Source organism: Oncorhynchus clarkii, chromosome 1 (genome assembly GCF_045791955.1).
Source record: "Oncorhynchus clarkii lewisi isolate Uvic-CL-2024 chromosome 1, UVic_Ocla_1.0, whole genome shotgun sequence".
Classification (NCBI taxonomy): domain Eukaryota; kingdom Metazoa; phylum Chordata; class Actinopteri; order Salmoniformes; family Salmonidae; genus Oncorhynchus; species Oncorhynchus clarkii.
This window is the reverse complement of record NC_092147.1, coordinates 89,469,065-89,484,987: the sequence shown is the minus strand read 5'-3', so window position 1 is coordinate 89,484,987 and position 15,923 is coordinate 89,469,065. Positions and strand designations below refer to the sequence as shown.

Sequence of the window (15,923 nt, the reverse complement as noted above, 5' to 3'; positions counted from 1 at the left end):
CAAGCTGATGTTCTGATCACGTCCACTCAGTGTTACTACATACAAGCTGATGTTCTGACAACGTCCACTCAGTGTTACTACATGACACAAGCTGATGTTCTGACCACGTCCACTCAGTGTTACTACACACAAGCTGATGTTCTGATCACGTCCACCAGGGGGAAGCACCCCTCTTTATAACCTCAGATTGGTGATGGTGGCATCAAACATTATAGTACTGTTGATTTAGGGGGAGAGAGAGAGAGAAGAGAGAAGAGAGAGAGGGAGGGGGTGGGGGTGGGGGTGGAGAGAGAGAGAGAGAGAAAGAGGGAGGGGGGGAGAGAGAGAGAGAGAAGAGAGGGGAGAGAGAGGGAGAGAGAGAGAGAGAGAGGGGGTGGGGGTGGAGAGAGAGAGAGAGAGGGAGGGGGGGAGAGAGAGAGAGAGAAGAGAGGGGAGAGAGAGGGAGGGGGGAGAGAGAGGGGCGAGAGAGAGAGAGAGAGAGAGGGGGGAGAGAGATAGATAGGAGAGAGAGAGAGAGAGAGAGAGAGAGAGAGAGAGAGAGAGAGAGAGAGAGAGAGAGAGAGAGAGAGAAGAGATGGAGAGAGAAAGAGAGAAGTTGGGAGAGAGAGAGATAGGAGAGAGAGAGAGGGAGGGGGGAGAGAGAGACTAAGAGCGATTACAGCTGTGAGTCTTTCTGGGTAATTCTCTAAGATCTTTCCACACCTGAATTGTGCAACATTTTCCTATTATTCTTTTCTAAATTCTTCAAGCTCTTTTCACGTAGATTTAAGTCAAAACTGTAACCCGGGTCCTCTCAGGAACATAGGTTATCGTCCTGCTGAAATGTGAATTCATCTCCCAGTGTCTGGTGGAAAGCAGACTGAACCAGGTTTTCCTCTAGGATTTTGCTTGTGCTGAGCTCCAGTGACTGGGTGTGTTGATACACCATCCAAAGTGTAATTCATAACTTCACCAGGCTCAAAGGGATATTCAATGTCAGCTTTTTATATTTTTACCCCATCTACCAATAGGTGCCCTTCTTTGTGAGGCATTGGAAAACCTCCCTGGTCTTTGTGGTTGAATCTGTGTTTGAAATTCACTGTGCGACTGATAATTGTATGTGTGAAGTACAGAGATCAGGAAGTCATTCAACTATCAGGTTAAACACTATTATTGCACACAGAGTGAGTCCGTGCAACTTATTATATGACTTGTTAATAAGCACATTTGAACTCGTAGGTATATTATACTGACCGATTCTAGACATGTCAGCTTCTCATTTATACTGACCGACTCTAGACATGTCAGCATTTCATTTATACTGACCGACTCTAGACATGTCAGCTTCTCATTTATACTGACCGACTCTAGACATGTCAGCATTTCATTTATACTGACCGACTCTAGACATGTCAGCTTTTCATTTATACTGACCGACTCTAGACATGTCAGCATTTCATTTATACTGACCGACTCTAGACATGTCAGCTTCTCATTTATACTGACCGACTCTAGACATGTCAGCTTCTCATTTATACTGACCGACTCTAGACATGTCAGCATTTCATTTATACTGACCGACTCTAGACATGTCAGCTTTTCATTTATACTGACTGACTCTAGACATGTCAGCTTCTCATTTATACTGACCGACTCTAGACATGTCAGCTTCTCATTTATACTGACCGACTCTAGACATGTCAGCTTCTCATTTATACTGACCGACTCTAGACATGTCAGCATTTCATTTATACTGACCGACTCTAGACATGTCAGCTTTTCATTTATACTGACTGACTCTAGACATGTCAGCTTCTCATTTATACTGACCGACTCTAGACATGTCAGCTTCTCATTTATACTGACCGACTCTAGACATGTCAGCATTTCATTTATACTGACCGACTCTAGACATGTCAGCTTTTCATTTATACTGACCGACTCTAGACATGTCAGCTTCTCATTTATACTGACCGACTCTAGACATGTCAGCTTTTCATTTATACTGACCGACTCTAGACATGTCAGCTTCTCATTTATACTGACCGACTCTAGACATGTCAGCTTTTCATTTATACTGACTGACTCTAGACATGTCAGCTTCTCATTTATACTGACCGACTCTAGACATGTCAGCTTCTCATTTATACTGACCGACTCTAGACATGTCAGCATTTCATTTATACTGACCGACTCTAGACATGTCAGCTTCTCATTTATACTGACCGACTCTAGACATGTCAGCTTCTCATTTATACTGACCGACTCTAGACATGTCAGCTTTTCATTTATACTGACCGACTCTAGACATGTCAGCTTTTCATTTATACTGACCGACTCTAGACATGTCAGCTTCTCATTTATACTGACCGACTCTAGACATGTCAGCTTTTCATTTATACTGACCGACTCTAGACATGTCAGCTTTTCATTTATACTGACCGACTCTAGACATGTCAGCATTTCATTTATACTGACCGACTCTAGACATGTCAGCTTTTCATTTATACTGACCGACTCTAGACATGTCAGCTTCTCATTTATACTGACCGACTCTAGACATGTCAGCATTTCATTTATACTGACCGACTCTAGACATGTCAGCATTTCATTTATACTGACCGACTCTAGACATGTCAGCTTTTCATTTATACTGACCGACTCTAGACATGTCAGCATTTCATTTATACTGACCGACTCTAGACATGTCAGCTTTTCATTTATACTGACCAACTCTAGACATGTCAGCATTTCATTTATACTGACCGACTCTAGACATGTCAGCTTCTCATTTATACTGACCGACTCTAGACATGTCAGCTTCTCATTTATACTGACCGACTCTAGACATGTCAGCTTCTCATTTATACTGACCGACTCTAGACATGTCAGCATTTCATTTATACTGACCGACTCTAGACATGTCAGCTTTTCATTTATACTGACTGACTCTAGACATGTCAGCTTCTCATTTATACTGACCGACTCTAGACATGTCAGCTTCTCATTTATACTGACCGACTCTAGACATGTCAGCATTTCATTTATACTGACCGACTCTAGACATGTCAGCTTTTCATTTATACTGACCGACTCTAGACATGTCAGCTTTTCATTTATACTGACTGACTCTAGACATGTCAGCTTCTCATTTATACTGACCGACTCTAGACATGTCAGCTTCTCATTTATACTGACCGACTCTAGACATGTCAGCTTCTCATTTATACTGACCGACTCTAGACATGTCAGCTTTTCATTTATACTGACTGACTCTAGACATGTCAGCTTCTCATTTATACTGACCGACTCTAGACATGTCAGCTTCTCATTTATACTGACCGACTCTAGACATGTCAGCTTCTCATTTATACTGACAGACTCTAGACATGTCAGCTTTTCATTTATACTGACAGACTCTAGACATGTCAGCTTATCATTTATACTGACCGACTCTAGACATGTCAGCTTCTCATTTATACTGACCGACTCTAGACATGTCAGCTTTTCATTTATACTGACCGACTCTAGACATGTCAGCTTTTCATTTATACTGACCGACTCTAGACATGTCAGCTTCTCATTTATACTGACCGACTCTAGACATGTCAGCTTCTCATTTATACTGACCGACTCTAGACATGTCAGCTTTTCATTTATACTGACCGACTCTAGACATGTCAGCTTCTCATTTATACTGACCGACTCTAGACATGTCAGCTTTTAATTTTTAATTAATTTGTTAAAAAATTCTAAAAACATCATTCCACTTTGTCATTATGGAGTATTGTGGGTAGGCCACTGACACAACATCTCAACTGAATAAGGTGCTCTGATAGTTCTGTGAACACTTGTGAAGGTCTAGACGTTGTAACCTTCTTCTACATGTTGAAACATATATATTAATAAACCTCAAATAACGATAATCAGTAAAGGTGTGTGGGAGTTCCTGACTCACCTTGAATCCGTCGAAGACGAAGGCGTGTTGGTCAGAGCCCAGCTCCTGGTCCGGTAGACAGCCAGGCCGTGCCCAGCCGACCCTCATCTCGCCTGACGTCAGCACCTCAAACTCAAAGTACCACTTCCCAGCGTTCACACTGTACGTCTTCTCAGCTCGGAAGATACGGAACCGCTCAGCAGACATGTTACTGGTGTCTGCTCTGGCTGCTGAAACAACAGGGCCAGATAACATGTTACTGATGTCTGCTCTGGCTGCTGAAACAACAGGGTCAGATAACATGTTACTGGTGTCTGCTCTGGCTGCTGAAACAACAGGGCCAGATAACATGTTACTGATGTCTGCTCTGGCTGCTGAAACAACAGGGCCAGACAACATGTTACTGATGTCTGCTCTGGCTGCTGAAACAACAGGGCCAGACAACATGTTACTGGTGTCTGCTCTGGCTGCTGAAACAACAGGGCCAGATAACATGTTACTGGTGTCTGCTGAAACAACAGGGCCAGACAACATGTTACTGATGTCTGCTGAAACAACAGGGCCAGACAACATGTTACTGATGTCTGCTGAAACAACAGGGCCAGATAACATGTTACTGATGTCTGCTCTGGCTGCTGAAACAACGGTGCCAGATAACATGTTACTGATGTCTGCTGAAACAACAGGGCCAGACGACATGTTACTGGTGTCTGCTCTGGCTGCTGAAACAACAGGGCCAGATAACATGTTACTGATGTCTGCTCTGGCTGCTGAAGCAACAGGGCCAGATAACATGTTACTGATGTCTGCTCTGGCTGCTGAAACAACAGGGCCAGACAACATGTTACTGATGTCTGCTCTGGCTGCTGAAACAACAGGGCCAGACAACATGTTACTGGTGTCTGCTCTGGCTGCTGAAACAACAGGGCCAGATAACATGTTACTGGTGTCTGCTGAAACAACAGGGCCAGACAACATGTTACTGATGTCTGCTGAAACAACAGGGCCAGACAACATGTTACTGATGTCTGCTGAAACAACAGGACCAGACAACATGTTACTGATGTCTGCTCTGGCTGCTGAAACAACGGTGCCAGATAACATGTTACTGATGTCTGCTGAAACAACAGGGCCAGACAACATGTTACTGATGTCTGCTGAAACAACAGGGCCAGACAACATGTTACTGATGTCTGCTGAAACAACAGGGCCAGACAACATGTTTCTTATGTCTGCTGAAACAACAGGGCCAGACAACATGTTACTGATGTCTGCTGAAACAACAGGGCCAGACAACATATTACTGATGTCTGCTGAAACAACAGGGCCAGATAACATGTTACTGATGTCTGCTGAAACAACAGGGCCAGACAACATGTTACTGATGTCTGCTCTGGCTGCTGAAACAACAGGGCCAGACAACATGTTACTGGTGTCTGCTCTGGCTGCTGAAACAACAGGGCCAGACAACATGTTACTGGTGTCTGCTCTGGCTGCTGAAACAACAGGGCCAGATAACATGTTACTGGTGTCTGCTGAAACAACAGGGCCAGAAAACATGTTACTGATGTCTGCTGAAAAAACAGGGCCAGACAACATGTTACTGATGTCTGCTCTGGCTGCAGAAACAACGGTGGCAGATAACATGTTACTGATGTCTGCTGAAACAACAGGGCCAGACAACATGTTACTGATGTCTGCTGAAACAACAGGGCCAGACAACATGTTACTGATGTCTGCTGAAACAACAGGGCCAGACAACATGTTTCTGATGTCTGCTGAAACAACAGGGCCAGACAACATGTTACTGATGTCTACTCTGGCTGCTGAAACAACAGGGCCAGACAACATGTTACTGATGTCTGCTGAAACAACAGGGCCAGACAACATGTTACTGATGTCTGCTCTGGCTGCTGAAACAACAGGGCCAGACAACATGTTACTGATGTCTGCTGAAACAACAGAACCAGACAACATGTTACTGATGTCTGCTGAAACAACAGGGCCAGACAACATGTTACTGATGTCTGCTGAAACAACAGGGCCAGACAACATGTTACTGATGTCTGCTGAAACAACAGGGCCAGACAACATGTTACTGATGTCTGCTGAAACAACAGGGCCAGATAACATGTTACTGATGTCTGCTGAAACAACAGGACCAGACAACATGTTACTGATGTCTGCTGAAACAACAGGGCCAGACAACATGTTACTGATGTCTGATGAAACAACTGGGTTGATCAACATGTTACTGATGTCTGCTGAACAACAAGGCCAGACGACATGTTACTGATGTCTGCTGAAACAACAGGGCCAGACAACATGTTACTGATGTCTACTGAAACAACAGGGCCAGATAACATGTTACTGATGTCTGCTGAAACAACAGGGCCAGACAACATGTTACTGATGTCTGCTCTGGCTGCTGAAACAACAGGGCCAGATAACATGTTACTGATGTCTGCTCTGGCTGCTGAAACAACAGGGCCAGATAACATGTTACTGATGTCTGCTGAAACAACAGGGCCAGACAACCTGTTTCTGATGTCTGCTCTGGCTGCTGAAACAACAGGGCCAGACAACATGTTTCTGATGTCTGCTGACACAACAGGGCCAGACAACATGTTACTGATGTCTGCTGAAACAACAGGGCCAGACAACATGTTACTGATGTCTGCTGAAACAACAGGACCAGACAACATGTTACTGATGTCTGCTGAAACAACAGGGCCAAACAACATGTTACTGATGTCTGCTCTGGCTGCTGAAACAACAGGGCCAGACAACATGTTACTGATGTCTGCTGAAACAACAGGACCAGACAACATGTTACTGATGTCTGCTGAAACAACAGGGCCAGACAACATGTTACTGATGTCTGCTGAAACAACAGGGCCAGACAACATGTTACTGATGTCTGCTGAAACAACAGGGCCAGACAACATGTTACTGATGTCTGCTGAAACAACAGGGCCAGATAACATGTTACTGATGTCTGCTGAAACAACTGGGTTGATCAACAACTGGAGCTCTTTATCTACGTGGTGACGGCTTTGACTACTACCAGGGTAGTGTAATATCCTATACTATACCCTGACATTAATACACAACCTGTTGTAGGTTGGTCAACCAGGGTAGTGTAATATCCTATACTATACCCTGACATTAATACACAACCTGTTGTAGGTTGGTCAACCAGGGTAGTGTAATATCCTATACTATACCCTGACATTAATACACAACCTGTTGTAGGTTGGTCAACCAGGGTAGTGTAATATCCTATACTATACCCTGACATTAATACACAACCTGTTGTAGGTTGGTCAACCAGGGTAGTGTAATATCCTATACTATACCCTGACATTAATACACAACCTGTTGTAGGTTGGTCAACCAGGGTAGTGTAATATCCTATACTATACTCTGACATTAATACACAACCTGTTGTAGGTTGGTCAACCAGGGTAGTGTAATATCCTATACTATACCCTGACATTAATACACAACCTGTTGTAGGTTGGTTAATCAGTGTGATCATTTGTCAAAACAATACCACCCTGGATATCCCCCTCAACTAAAACTATGTGTCTTGAAGGGTACTAAAACTAGCTAGCAATAGCCAGGCTCCACAGCTATCTCCACAGCTAGCATCACGGCTATCTCCACAGCTAGCATCACGGCTATCTCCACAGCTAGCGCCACAGTAAAAGCTATATTAAAATGATCTATGTCTGGGTGTTTACACAGACAACTGCTGCATGCTCCAGCAATAGAACAGTAAATACAATCATGTCACGAGGAAACAGACATCTCCCTGTGCGTCATAAAAGCCCCTCTGTACAGACTAGTGGGTCAACTCGTCATTGGGCTTATATAAGAGACTCTGTGGGGTTTTATGTGATGTTGGTCACTGATGAATGAGGGAGAGTAGGAGGGTATTGTCTCTGTCAGGGGTAGTGGATTTAACCCAGGTCTCTGATGTGGAGGGAGAGTAGGAGGGTATCGTCTCTGTCAGGAATAGTGGATTTAACCCAGGTCTCTGATGAATGAGGGAGAGTAGGAGGGTATTGTCACTGTCAGGGATAGTGGATTTAACCCAGGTCTCTGATGAATGAGGGAGAGTAGGAGGGTATTGTCTCTGTCAGGGGTAGTGGATTTAACCCAGGTCTCTGATGAATGAGGGAGAGTAGGAGGGTATTGTCACTGTCAGGGGGAGTGGATTTAACCCAGGTCTCTGATGAATGAGGGAGAGTAGGAGGGTATTGTCTCTGTCAGGGGTAGTGGATTTAACCCAGGTCACTGATGTGGAGGGAGGTGAGGTAGAGTTTGGACTGAACCATAAAGGAGGTGAGGGGTGTGTGAGGTAGAGTTTGGACTGAACCATAAAGGAGGTGAGGGGTGTGTGAGGTAGTGTTTGGACTGAACCATAAAGGAGGTGAGGGGTATGTGAGGTAGTGTTTGGACTGAACCATAAAGGAGGTGAGGGGTGTGTGAGGTAGTGTTTGGACTGAACCATAAAGGAGGTGAGGGGTATGTGAGGTAGTGTTTGGACTGAACCATAAAGGAGGTGAGGGGTTTGTGTATGCTTTGACTGTACCATGGTCCTGATCCGGAGCCTCCAGGTTGTATCCGTACCCCAGCAGGGTGCGGACAGCCTCCCTCAGACTGTCCTTGTTGGACTTCTTGGTCCTCTCGTCCAGCAGAGTGTACGGAACCAAGCGGGGGTTCCTACGATTCTTCACATCCTTCACAAGGAAGGGGGAGATAGTTAGTACTTCATAAACACATTGAACTAAAGAAGAGGAGTTAGGACTTCATAAACACACTACCTTCCTACCAGTCATCCCCTATCCTTCCTACCAGTCATCCCATCTCTTTCCTACCAGTCATCCCATCTCCTTCCTACCAGTCATCCCCTCTCCTTCCTCCATGTAGCAGTCCTACAAGTCATACCCTCTCCTTCCTACCAGTCACCCCCTCTCCTTCCTCCATGTAGCAGTCCTACCAGTCATCCCATCTCCTTCCTACCAGCCATCCACACTCCTTCCTACCAGTCATCCCATCTCCTTCCTTCCAGTCATCCCATCTCCTTCCTTCCAGCCATCCACACTCCTTCCTACCAGTCATCCCCTCTCCTTCCTTCCAGTCATCCCATCTCCTTCCTTCCAGCCATCCACACTCCTTCCTACCAGTCATCCCCTCTCCTTCCTACCAGTCATCCCATCTCCTTCCTTCCAGCCATCCACACTCCTTCCTACCAGTCATCCCCTCTCCTTCCTACTAGTCATCCCCTCTCCTTCCTCCATGTAGCAGTCCTACCAGTCATCCCCTCTCCTTCCTAACAGTCATCCCCTCTCCTTCCTCCATGTAGCAGTCCTACCAGTCATCCCCTATCCTTCCTACCAGTCATCCCCTCTCCTTCCTACCAGTCATCCCCTCTCCATCCTACCAGTCATCCCCTCTCCTTCCTACCAGCCATCCCCTCTACTTCCTACCAATCATCCCCTCTCCTTCCTCCATGTAGCAGTCCTACCAGTCATCCCATATCCTTCCTACCAGTCATCCCCTCTCCTTCCTACCAGTCATCCCCTCTCCATCCTACCAGTCATCCCCTCTCCTTCCTACCAGCCATCCCCTCTACTTCCTACCAGTCATCCCCTCTCCTTCCTCCATGTAGCAGTCCTACCAGTCATCCCATATCCTTCCTACCAGTCATTCCCTCTCATTCCTACCAGTCATCCCCTCTCCTTCCTCCATGTAGCAGTCCTACCAGTCATCCTCTTTCCTTCCTACCAGTCATCCCCTCTCCTTCCTACCAGTCATCCCCTCTCCTTCCTACCAGTCATCCCCTCTCCTTCCTACCAGTCACCCCCTCTCCTTCCTACCAGTCATCCCCTCTCCTTCCTCCATGTAGCAGTCCTACCAGTCATCCCCTCACCTTCCTACCAGTCATCCCCTCTCCTTCCTACCAGTCATCCCCTCTCCTTCCTACCAGTCACCCCCTCTCCTTCCTACCAGTCATCCCCTCTCCTTCCTACCAGTCATCCCCTCTCCTTCCTACCAGTCATCCCCTCTCCTTCCTACCAGTCATCCCCTCTCCTTCCTCCATGTAGCAGTCCTACCAGTCATCCCATATCCTTCCTACCAGTCATCCCCTCTCCTTCCTACCAGTCCTCCCCTCTCCTTCCTACCAGTCATTCCCTCTCATTCCTACCAGTCATCCCCTCTCCTTCCTCCATGTAGCAGTCCTACCAGTCATCCCCTTTCCTTCCTACCAGTCATCCCCTCTCCTTCCTACCAGTCATCCCCTCTCCTTCCTACCAGTCATCCCCTATCCTTCCTACCAGTCATCCCCTATCCTTCCTCCATGTAGCAGTCCTACCAGTCATCCCATCTCCTTCCTACCACTCATCCCATCTCCTTCCTACCAGTCATCCCATCTCCTTCATACCATCAGCACCTCTGTAGTGGGCCCATCAGTACCTCTGTAGTGGGCCCAGCAGAACCTCTGTAGTGGGCCCATCAGTACCTCTGTAGTGGGCCCAGTAGCACCTCTGTAGTGGGCCCAGCAGAACCTCTGTAGTGGGCCCATCAGTACCTCTGTAGTGGGCCCATCAGTACCTCTGTAGTGGGCCCAGTAGCACCTCTGTAGTGGGCCCAGTAGAACCTCTGTAGTGGGCCCAGTAGCACCTCTGTAGTGGGCCCAGTAGAACCTCTGTAGTGGGCCCATCAGCACCTCTGTAGTGGGCCCATAAGCACCTCTGTAGTGGGCCCATCAGTACCTCTGTAGTGGGCCCAGTAGAACCTCTGTAGTGGGCCCATCAGCACCTCTGTAGTGGGCCCATAAGCACCTCTGTAGTGGGCTCATAAGCACCTCTGTAGTGGGCCCATCAGTAACTCTGTAGTGGGCCCATCAGCATCTCTGTAGTGGGCCCATCAGCATCTCTGTAGTGGGCCCATCAGCATCTCTGTAGTGGGCCCAGTAGAACCTCTGTAGTGGGCCCATCAGTAACTCTGTAGTGGGCCCATCAGCATCTCTGTAGTGGGCCCAGTAGTACCTCTGTAGTGGGCCCATCAGTACCTCTGTAGTGGGCCCAGTAGAACCTCTGTAGTGGGCCCATCAGTACCTCTGTAGTGGGCCCACCAGTACCTCTGTAGTGGGCCCATCAGTACCTCTGTAGTGGGCCCACCAGTACCTCTGTAGTGGGCCCAGTAGAACCTCTGTAGTGGGCCCATCAGTACCTCTGTAGTGGGCCCACCAGTACCTCTGTAATGGGCCCATCAGCATCTCTGTAGTGGGCCCATCAGTACCTCTGTAGTGGGCCCACCAGTACCTCTGTAGTGGGCCCAGTAGAACCTCTGTAGTGGGCCCATCAGTACCTCTGTAGTGGGCCCATCAGTACCTCTGTAGTGGGCCCATCAGTACCTCTGTAGTGGGCCCATCAGTACCTCTGTAGTGGGCCCATCAGTACCTCTGTAGTGGGCCCATCAGTACCTCTGTAGTGGGCCCAGTAGAACCTCTGTAGTGGGCCCATCAGCACCTCTGTAGTGGGCCTATCAGCACCTCTGTAGTGGGCCCAGTAGAATCTCTGTAGTGGGCCCATCAGTACCTCTGTAGTGGGCCCATCAGTACCTCTGTAGTGGGCCCAGTAGCCCCCCCCCCCACCCCCCACCACCACCACCACCCCCACCCCCACCCCGCTGCAGCCCGGCTGCACACACAAACACACACACCTTTGGGTGACACACCTGCTGGATGCCGTAGGTCCAGCCCTGGCGTATGCGATCCCTGGCCCACACATTGTGAGCGTTCTCCGCCAGCTTGTCCACCATGGCCTCCTGGGTAGAGGCCAGCTTGATGTGCCCCAGGTCCATAGGAGCAGGCTTGTAGCCACTAGACAGCTCATAACTGGACCAGAGAGGACGCATGGACACATAGAGAGAGAGAAAACATTAGTCTAGGGAGACGCTGTTGGATGGGAGAAAAATAGTTTGGCGTGAGAATGTTTACCCATCTGGTAAAGGACTAGGTTAAAACATTAAAACAGACACCCATCTGGTAAAGGACTAGGTTAAAACAGACACCCATCTGATAAAGGACTAGGATAAAATATTAAAACAGACACCCATCTGGTAAAGGACTAGGTTAAAACATTAAAACAGACACCCATCTGATAAAGGACTAGGATAAAACATTAAAACAGACACCCATCTGATAAAGGACTAGGTTAAAACATTAAAACAGACACCCATCTGGTAAAGGACTAGGTTAAAACATTAAAACAGACACCCATCTGATAAAGGACTAGGTTAAAACATTAAAACAGACACCCATCTGATAAAGGACTAGGTTAAAACATTAAAACAAACACCCATCTGATAAAGGACTAGGTTAAAACATTAAAACAGACACCCATCTGATAAAGGACTAGGTTAAAACATTAAAACAGACACCCATCTGATAAAGGACTAGGTTAAAACATTAAAACAGACACCCATCTGGTAAAGGACTAGGTTAAAACATTAAAACAGACACCCATCTGATAAAGGACTAGGATAAAACAGACACCCATCTGATAAAGGACTAGGATAAAATATTAAAACAGACACCCATCTGATAAAGGACTAGGTTAAAACAGACACCCATCTGATAAAGGACTAGGTTATAACATTAAAACAGACACCCATCTGATAAAGGACTAGGATAAAACAGACACCCATCTGGTAAAGGACTAGGTTAAAATATTAAAACAGACACCCATCTGATAAAGGACTAGGTTAAAACAGACACCCATCTGATAAAGGACTAGGTTAAAACATTAAAACAGACACCCATCTGATAAAGGACTAGGTTAAAATATTAAAACAGACACCCATCTGATAAAGGACTAGGTTAAAACAGACACCCATCTGATAAAGGACTAGGTTAAAATATTAAAACAGACACCCATCTGGTAAAGGACTAGGTTAAAATATTAAAACAGACACCCATCTGATAAAGGACTAGGTTATAACAGACACCCATCTGATAAAGGACTAGGTTAAAATATTAAAACAGACACCCATCTGGTAAAGGACTAGGTTAAAATATTAAAACAGACACCCATCTGATAAAGGACTAGGATAAAACATTAAAACAGACACCCATCTGATAAAGGACTAGGTTATAACATTAAAACAGACACCCATCTGATAAAGGACTAGGTTAAAATATTAAAACAGACACCCATCTGATAAAGGACTAGATTAAAACATTAAAACAGACACCCATCTGGTAAAGGACTAGGATAAAACATTAAAACAGACACCCATCTGATAAAGGACTAGGTTATAACATTAAAACAGACACCCATCTGATAAAGGACTAGGATAAAACAGACACCCATCTGATAAAGGACTAGGTTAAAATATTAAAACAGACACCCATCTGATAAAGGACTAGGTTAAAACAGACACCCATCTGGTAAAGGACTAGGTTATAACATTAAAACAGACACCCATCTGGTAAAGGACTAGGTTAAAACATTAAAACAGACACCCATCTGATAAAGGACTAGGTTAAAACATTAAAACAGACACCCATCTGATAAAGGACTAGGATAAAACAGACACCCATCTGGTAAAGGACTAGGTTAAAATATTAAAACAGACACCCATCTGATAAAGGACTAGGATAAAACATTAAAACAGACACCCATCTGATAAAGGACTAGGATAAAACATTAAAACAGACACCCATCTGATAAAGGACTAGGATAAAACATTAAAACAGACACCCATCTGATAAAGGACTAGGATAAAACATTAAAACAGACACCCATCTGATAAAGGACGAGGTTCTAACATTAAAACAGACACCCATCTGGTAAAGGACTAGGATAAAACATTAAAACAGACACCCATCTGATAAAGGACTAGGTTATAACATTAAAACAGACACCCATCTGGTAAAGGACTAGATTATAACATTAAAACAGACACCCATCTGATAAAGGACTAGATTAAAACATTATAACAGACACCCATCTGATAAAGGACTAGGATAAAACATTAAAACAGACACCCATCTGATAAAGGACTAGATTAAAACAGACACCCATCTGATAAAGGACTAGGTTAAAACATTAAAACAGACACCCATCTGATAAAGGACTAGGATAAAACATTAAAACAGACACCCATCTGATAAAGGACTAGGTTAAAACATTAAAACAGACACCCATCTGATAAAGGACTAGGTTAAAACATTAAAACAGACACCCATCTGATAAAGGACTAGATTAAAACATTAAAACAGACACCCATCTGATAAAGGACTAGGATAAAACAGACACCCATCTGATAAAGGACTAGATTAAAACATTAAAACAGACACCCATCTGATAAAGGACTAGATTAAAACATTAAAACAGACACCCATCTGATAAAGGACTAGGTTAAAACATTAAAACAGACACCCATCTGATAAAGGACTAGGTTATAACATTAAAACAGACACCCATCTGATAAAGGACTAGGATAAAACAGACACCCATCTGATAAAGGACTAGGATAAAACAGAAAAATAGTCATTTTTGGTAAGGCACAAGCTAAGGCAAAATATGCACTTAAACTGAAATGTGTACCAGGACATCCAACACACTAGCAGTCATTGACATTGCACTTGGAGAACGTAAATAGCTATGAGCAGAGATGTCAATCTTAGCGACTAACAGCAGAGGCTGGAGAACATACAGTAGGTGCTAACAGTTGTGTAATAAAATGGTACAGACCGACTGAAGTGAGGAAAGTGACTCACGTGGCGGAGAGCTTGAGGTTCTTCACCTTCTCCACAGCGTGCTCATCAGCCAGCCCCACGTGGCAACCCAGGGCCAAGAGAGTCCTTCAGACCAATCAGAAAGGAGAAGTCAGCTTCACTAAGAGAGGGTGTGACTAACTTCACACAAATCAAATCGTATTTGCCACATGCCCCCGAATACAACAGGTGTAGTAGACTTTACAGTGAAATGCTGAATACAACAAGTGTAGTAGACTTTACAGTGAAATGCTGAATACAACAGGTGTAGTAGACTTTACAGTGAAATGCTGAATACAACAGCTGTAGTAGACCTCACAGTGAAATGCTGAATACAACGGGTGTAGTAGACCTTACAGTGAAATGCTGAATACAACAGGTGCTCTCGATGGTGCAGCTGTAGGACCTTTAGATGATCTGAGGACCCATGCCAAATCTTTTTTAGTCACCTGAGGGGGAATAGGTTTTGTGCCCTCTTTACGACTGTCTTGGTGTGTTTGGAGCATGATAGTTTGTTGGTGATGTGGACACCATGGAACTTGAAGTTCTCAACCTGCTCCCAGTCAATTTTTTATTGAACATTTATTTCACCTTGTTCAGGGGCAGAACGGCAGATTTTTACCTTGTCAGCTCGGGGATTCAATCCAGCAACCTTTCGGTTACTGGCCCAACGCTCTAACCACTAGGTTACCTGCCGCCCCGATGAAAATGGGGGGAGTGCTCGGTCCTCCTTTTCCCGTAGTCCACAATCATCTTCTTTGTCTTGATCACGTTGAGGGAGTGGTTGTTGTCCTGGCACCTCACGGCCAGGTCTCTGACGTCCACCGTACCATCGTTGTCTGTGATCAGGCCTACAGTAACACTGTTGTGTCATCGTTAGCACAATGTCAGCCAAAGATAAGCTAACTCCTCGTTAGTCTTGCGACAAAAGAAAGCACGGCTCTCGACTGATAAGCAGTGAAGGACATTCGGTGTAGTCAACGCAGCACGGTAGTCGGTTGATCTAAACGAGACAGCGACCAGTTTCAACTGTTCTGCATTGCTTGCTGTTTGGGGTTTTAGGCTGGGTTTCTGTACAGCACTTTGAGATATCAGCTGATGTACGAAGGGCTATATAAATAAATGTGATTTGATTTAGTAATTCCACCCTTCCAGGGACCGATCTTGATACAGACAGGAAACTGTTGAGCGTGAAAAACCCAGCAGCGT

At 45.4% G+C, this 15,923-nt stretch overlaps 1 protein-coding gene across 1 annotated transcript in view; it reads right to left on the bottom strand.

The window, feature by feature from the left end:
* LOC139411176 (ryanodine receptor 2-like) overlaps positions 1-15,923 on the bottom strand; it is a 338,127-nt gene that overhangs the window by 234,739 nt on the left and 87,465 nt on the right. Inside the window, exons 21-24 of the mRNA XM_071157129.1 lie at positions 14,718-14,801; positions 11,654-11,828; positions 8,517-8,664; positions 3,938-4,146 (exon numbers count right to left, since the gene is read on the bottom strand). Coding sequence (XP_071013230.1) covers positions 3,938-4,146; positions 8,517-8,664; positions 11,654-11,828; positions 14,718-14,801 — 616 coding nt within the window. The remainder of the gene's footprint in view (positions 1-3,937; positions 4,147-8,516; positions 8,665-11,653; positions 11,829-14,717; positions 14,802-15,923) is intronic.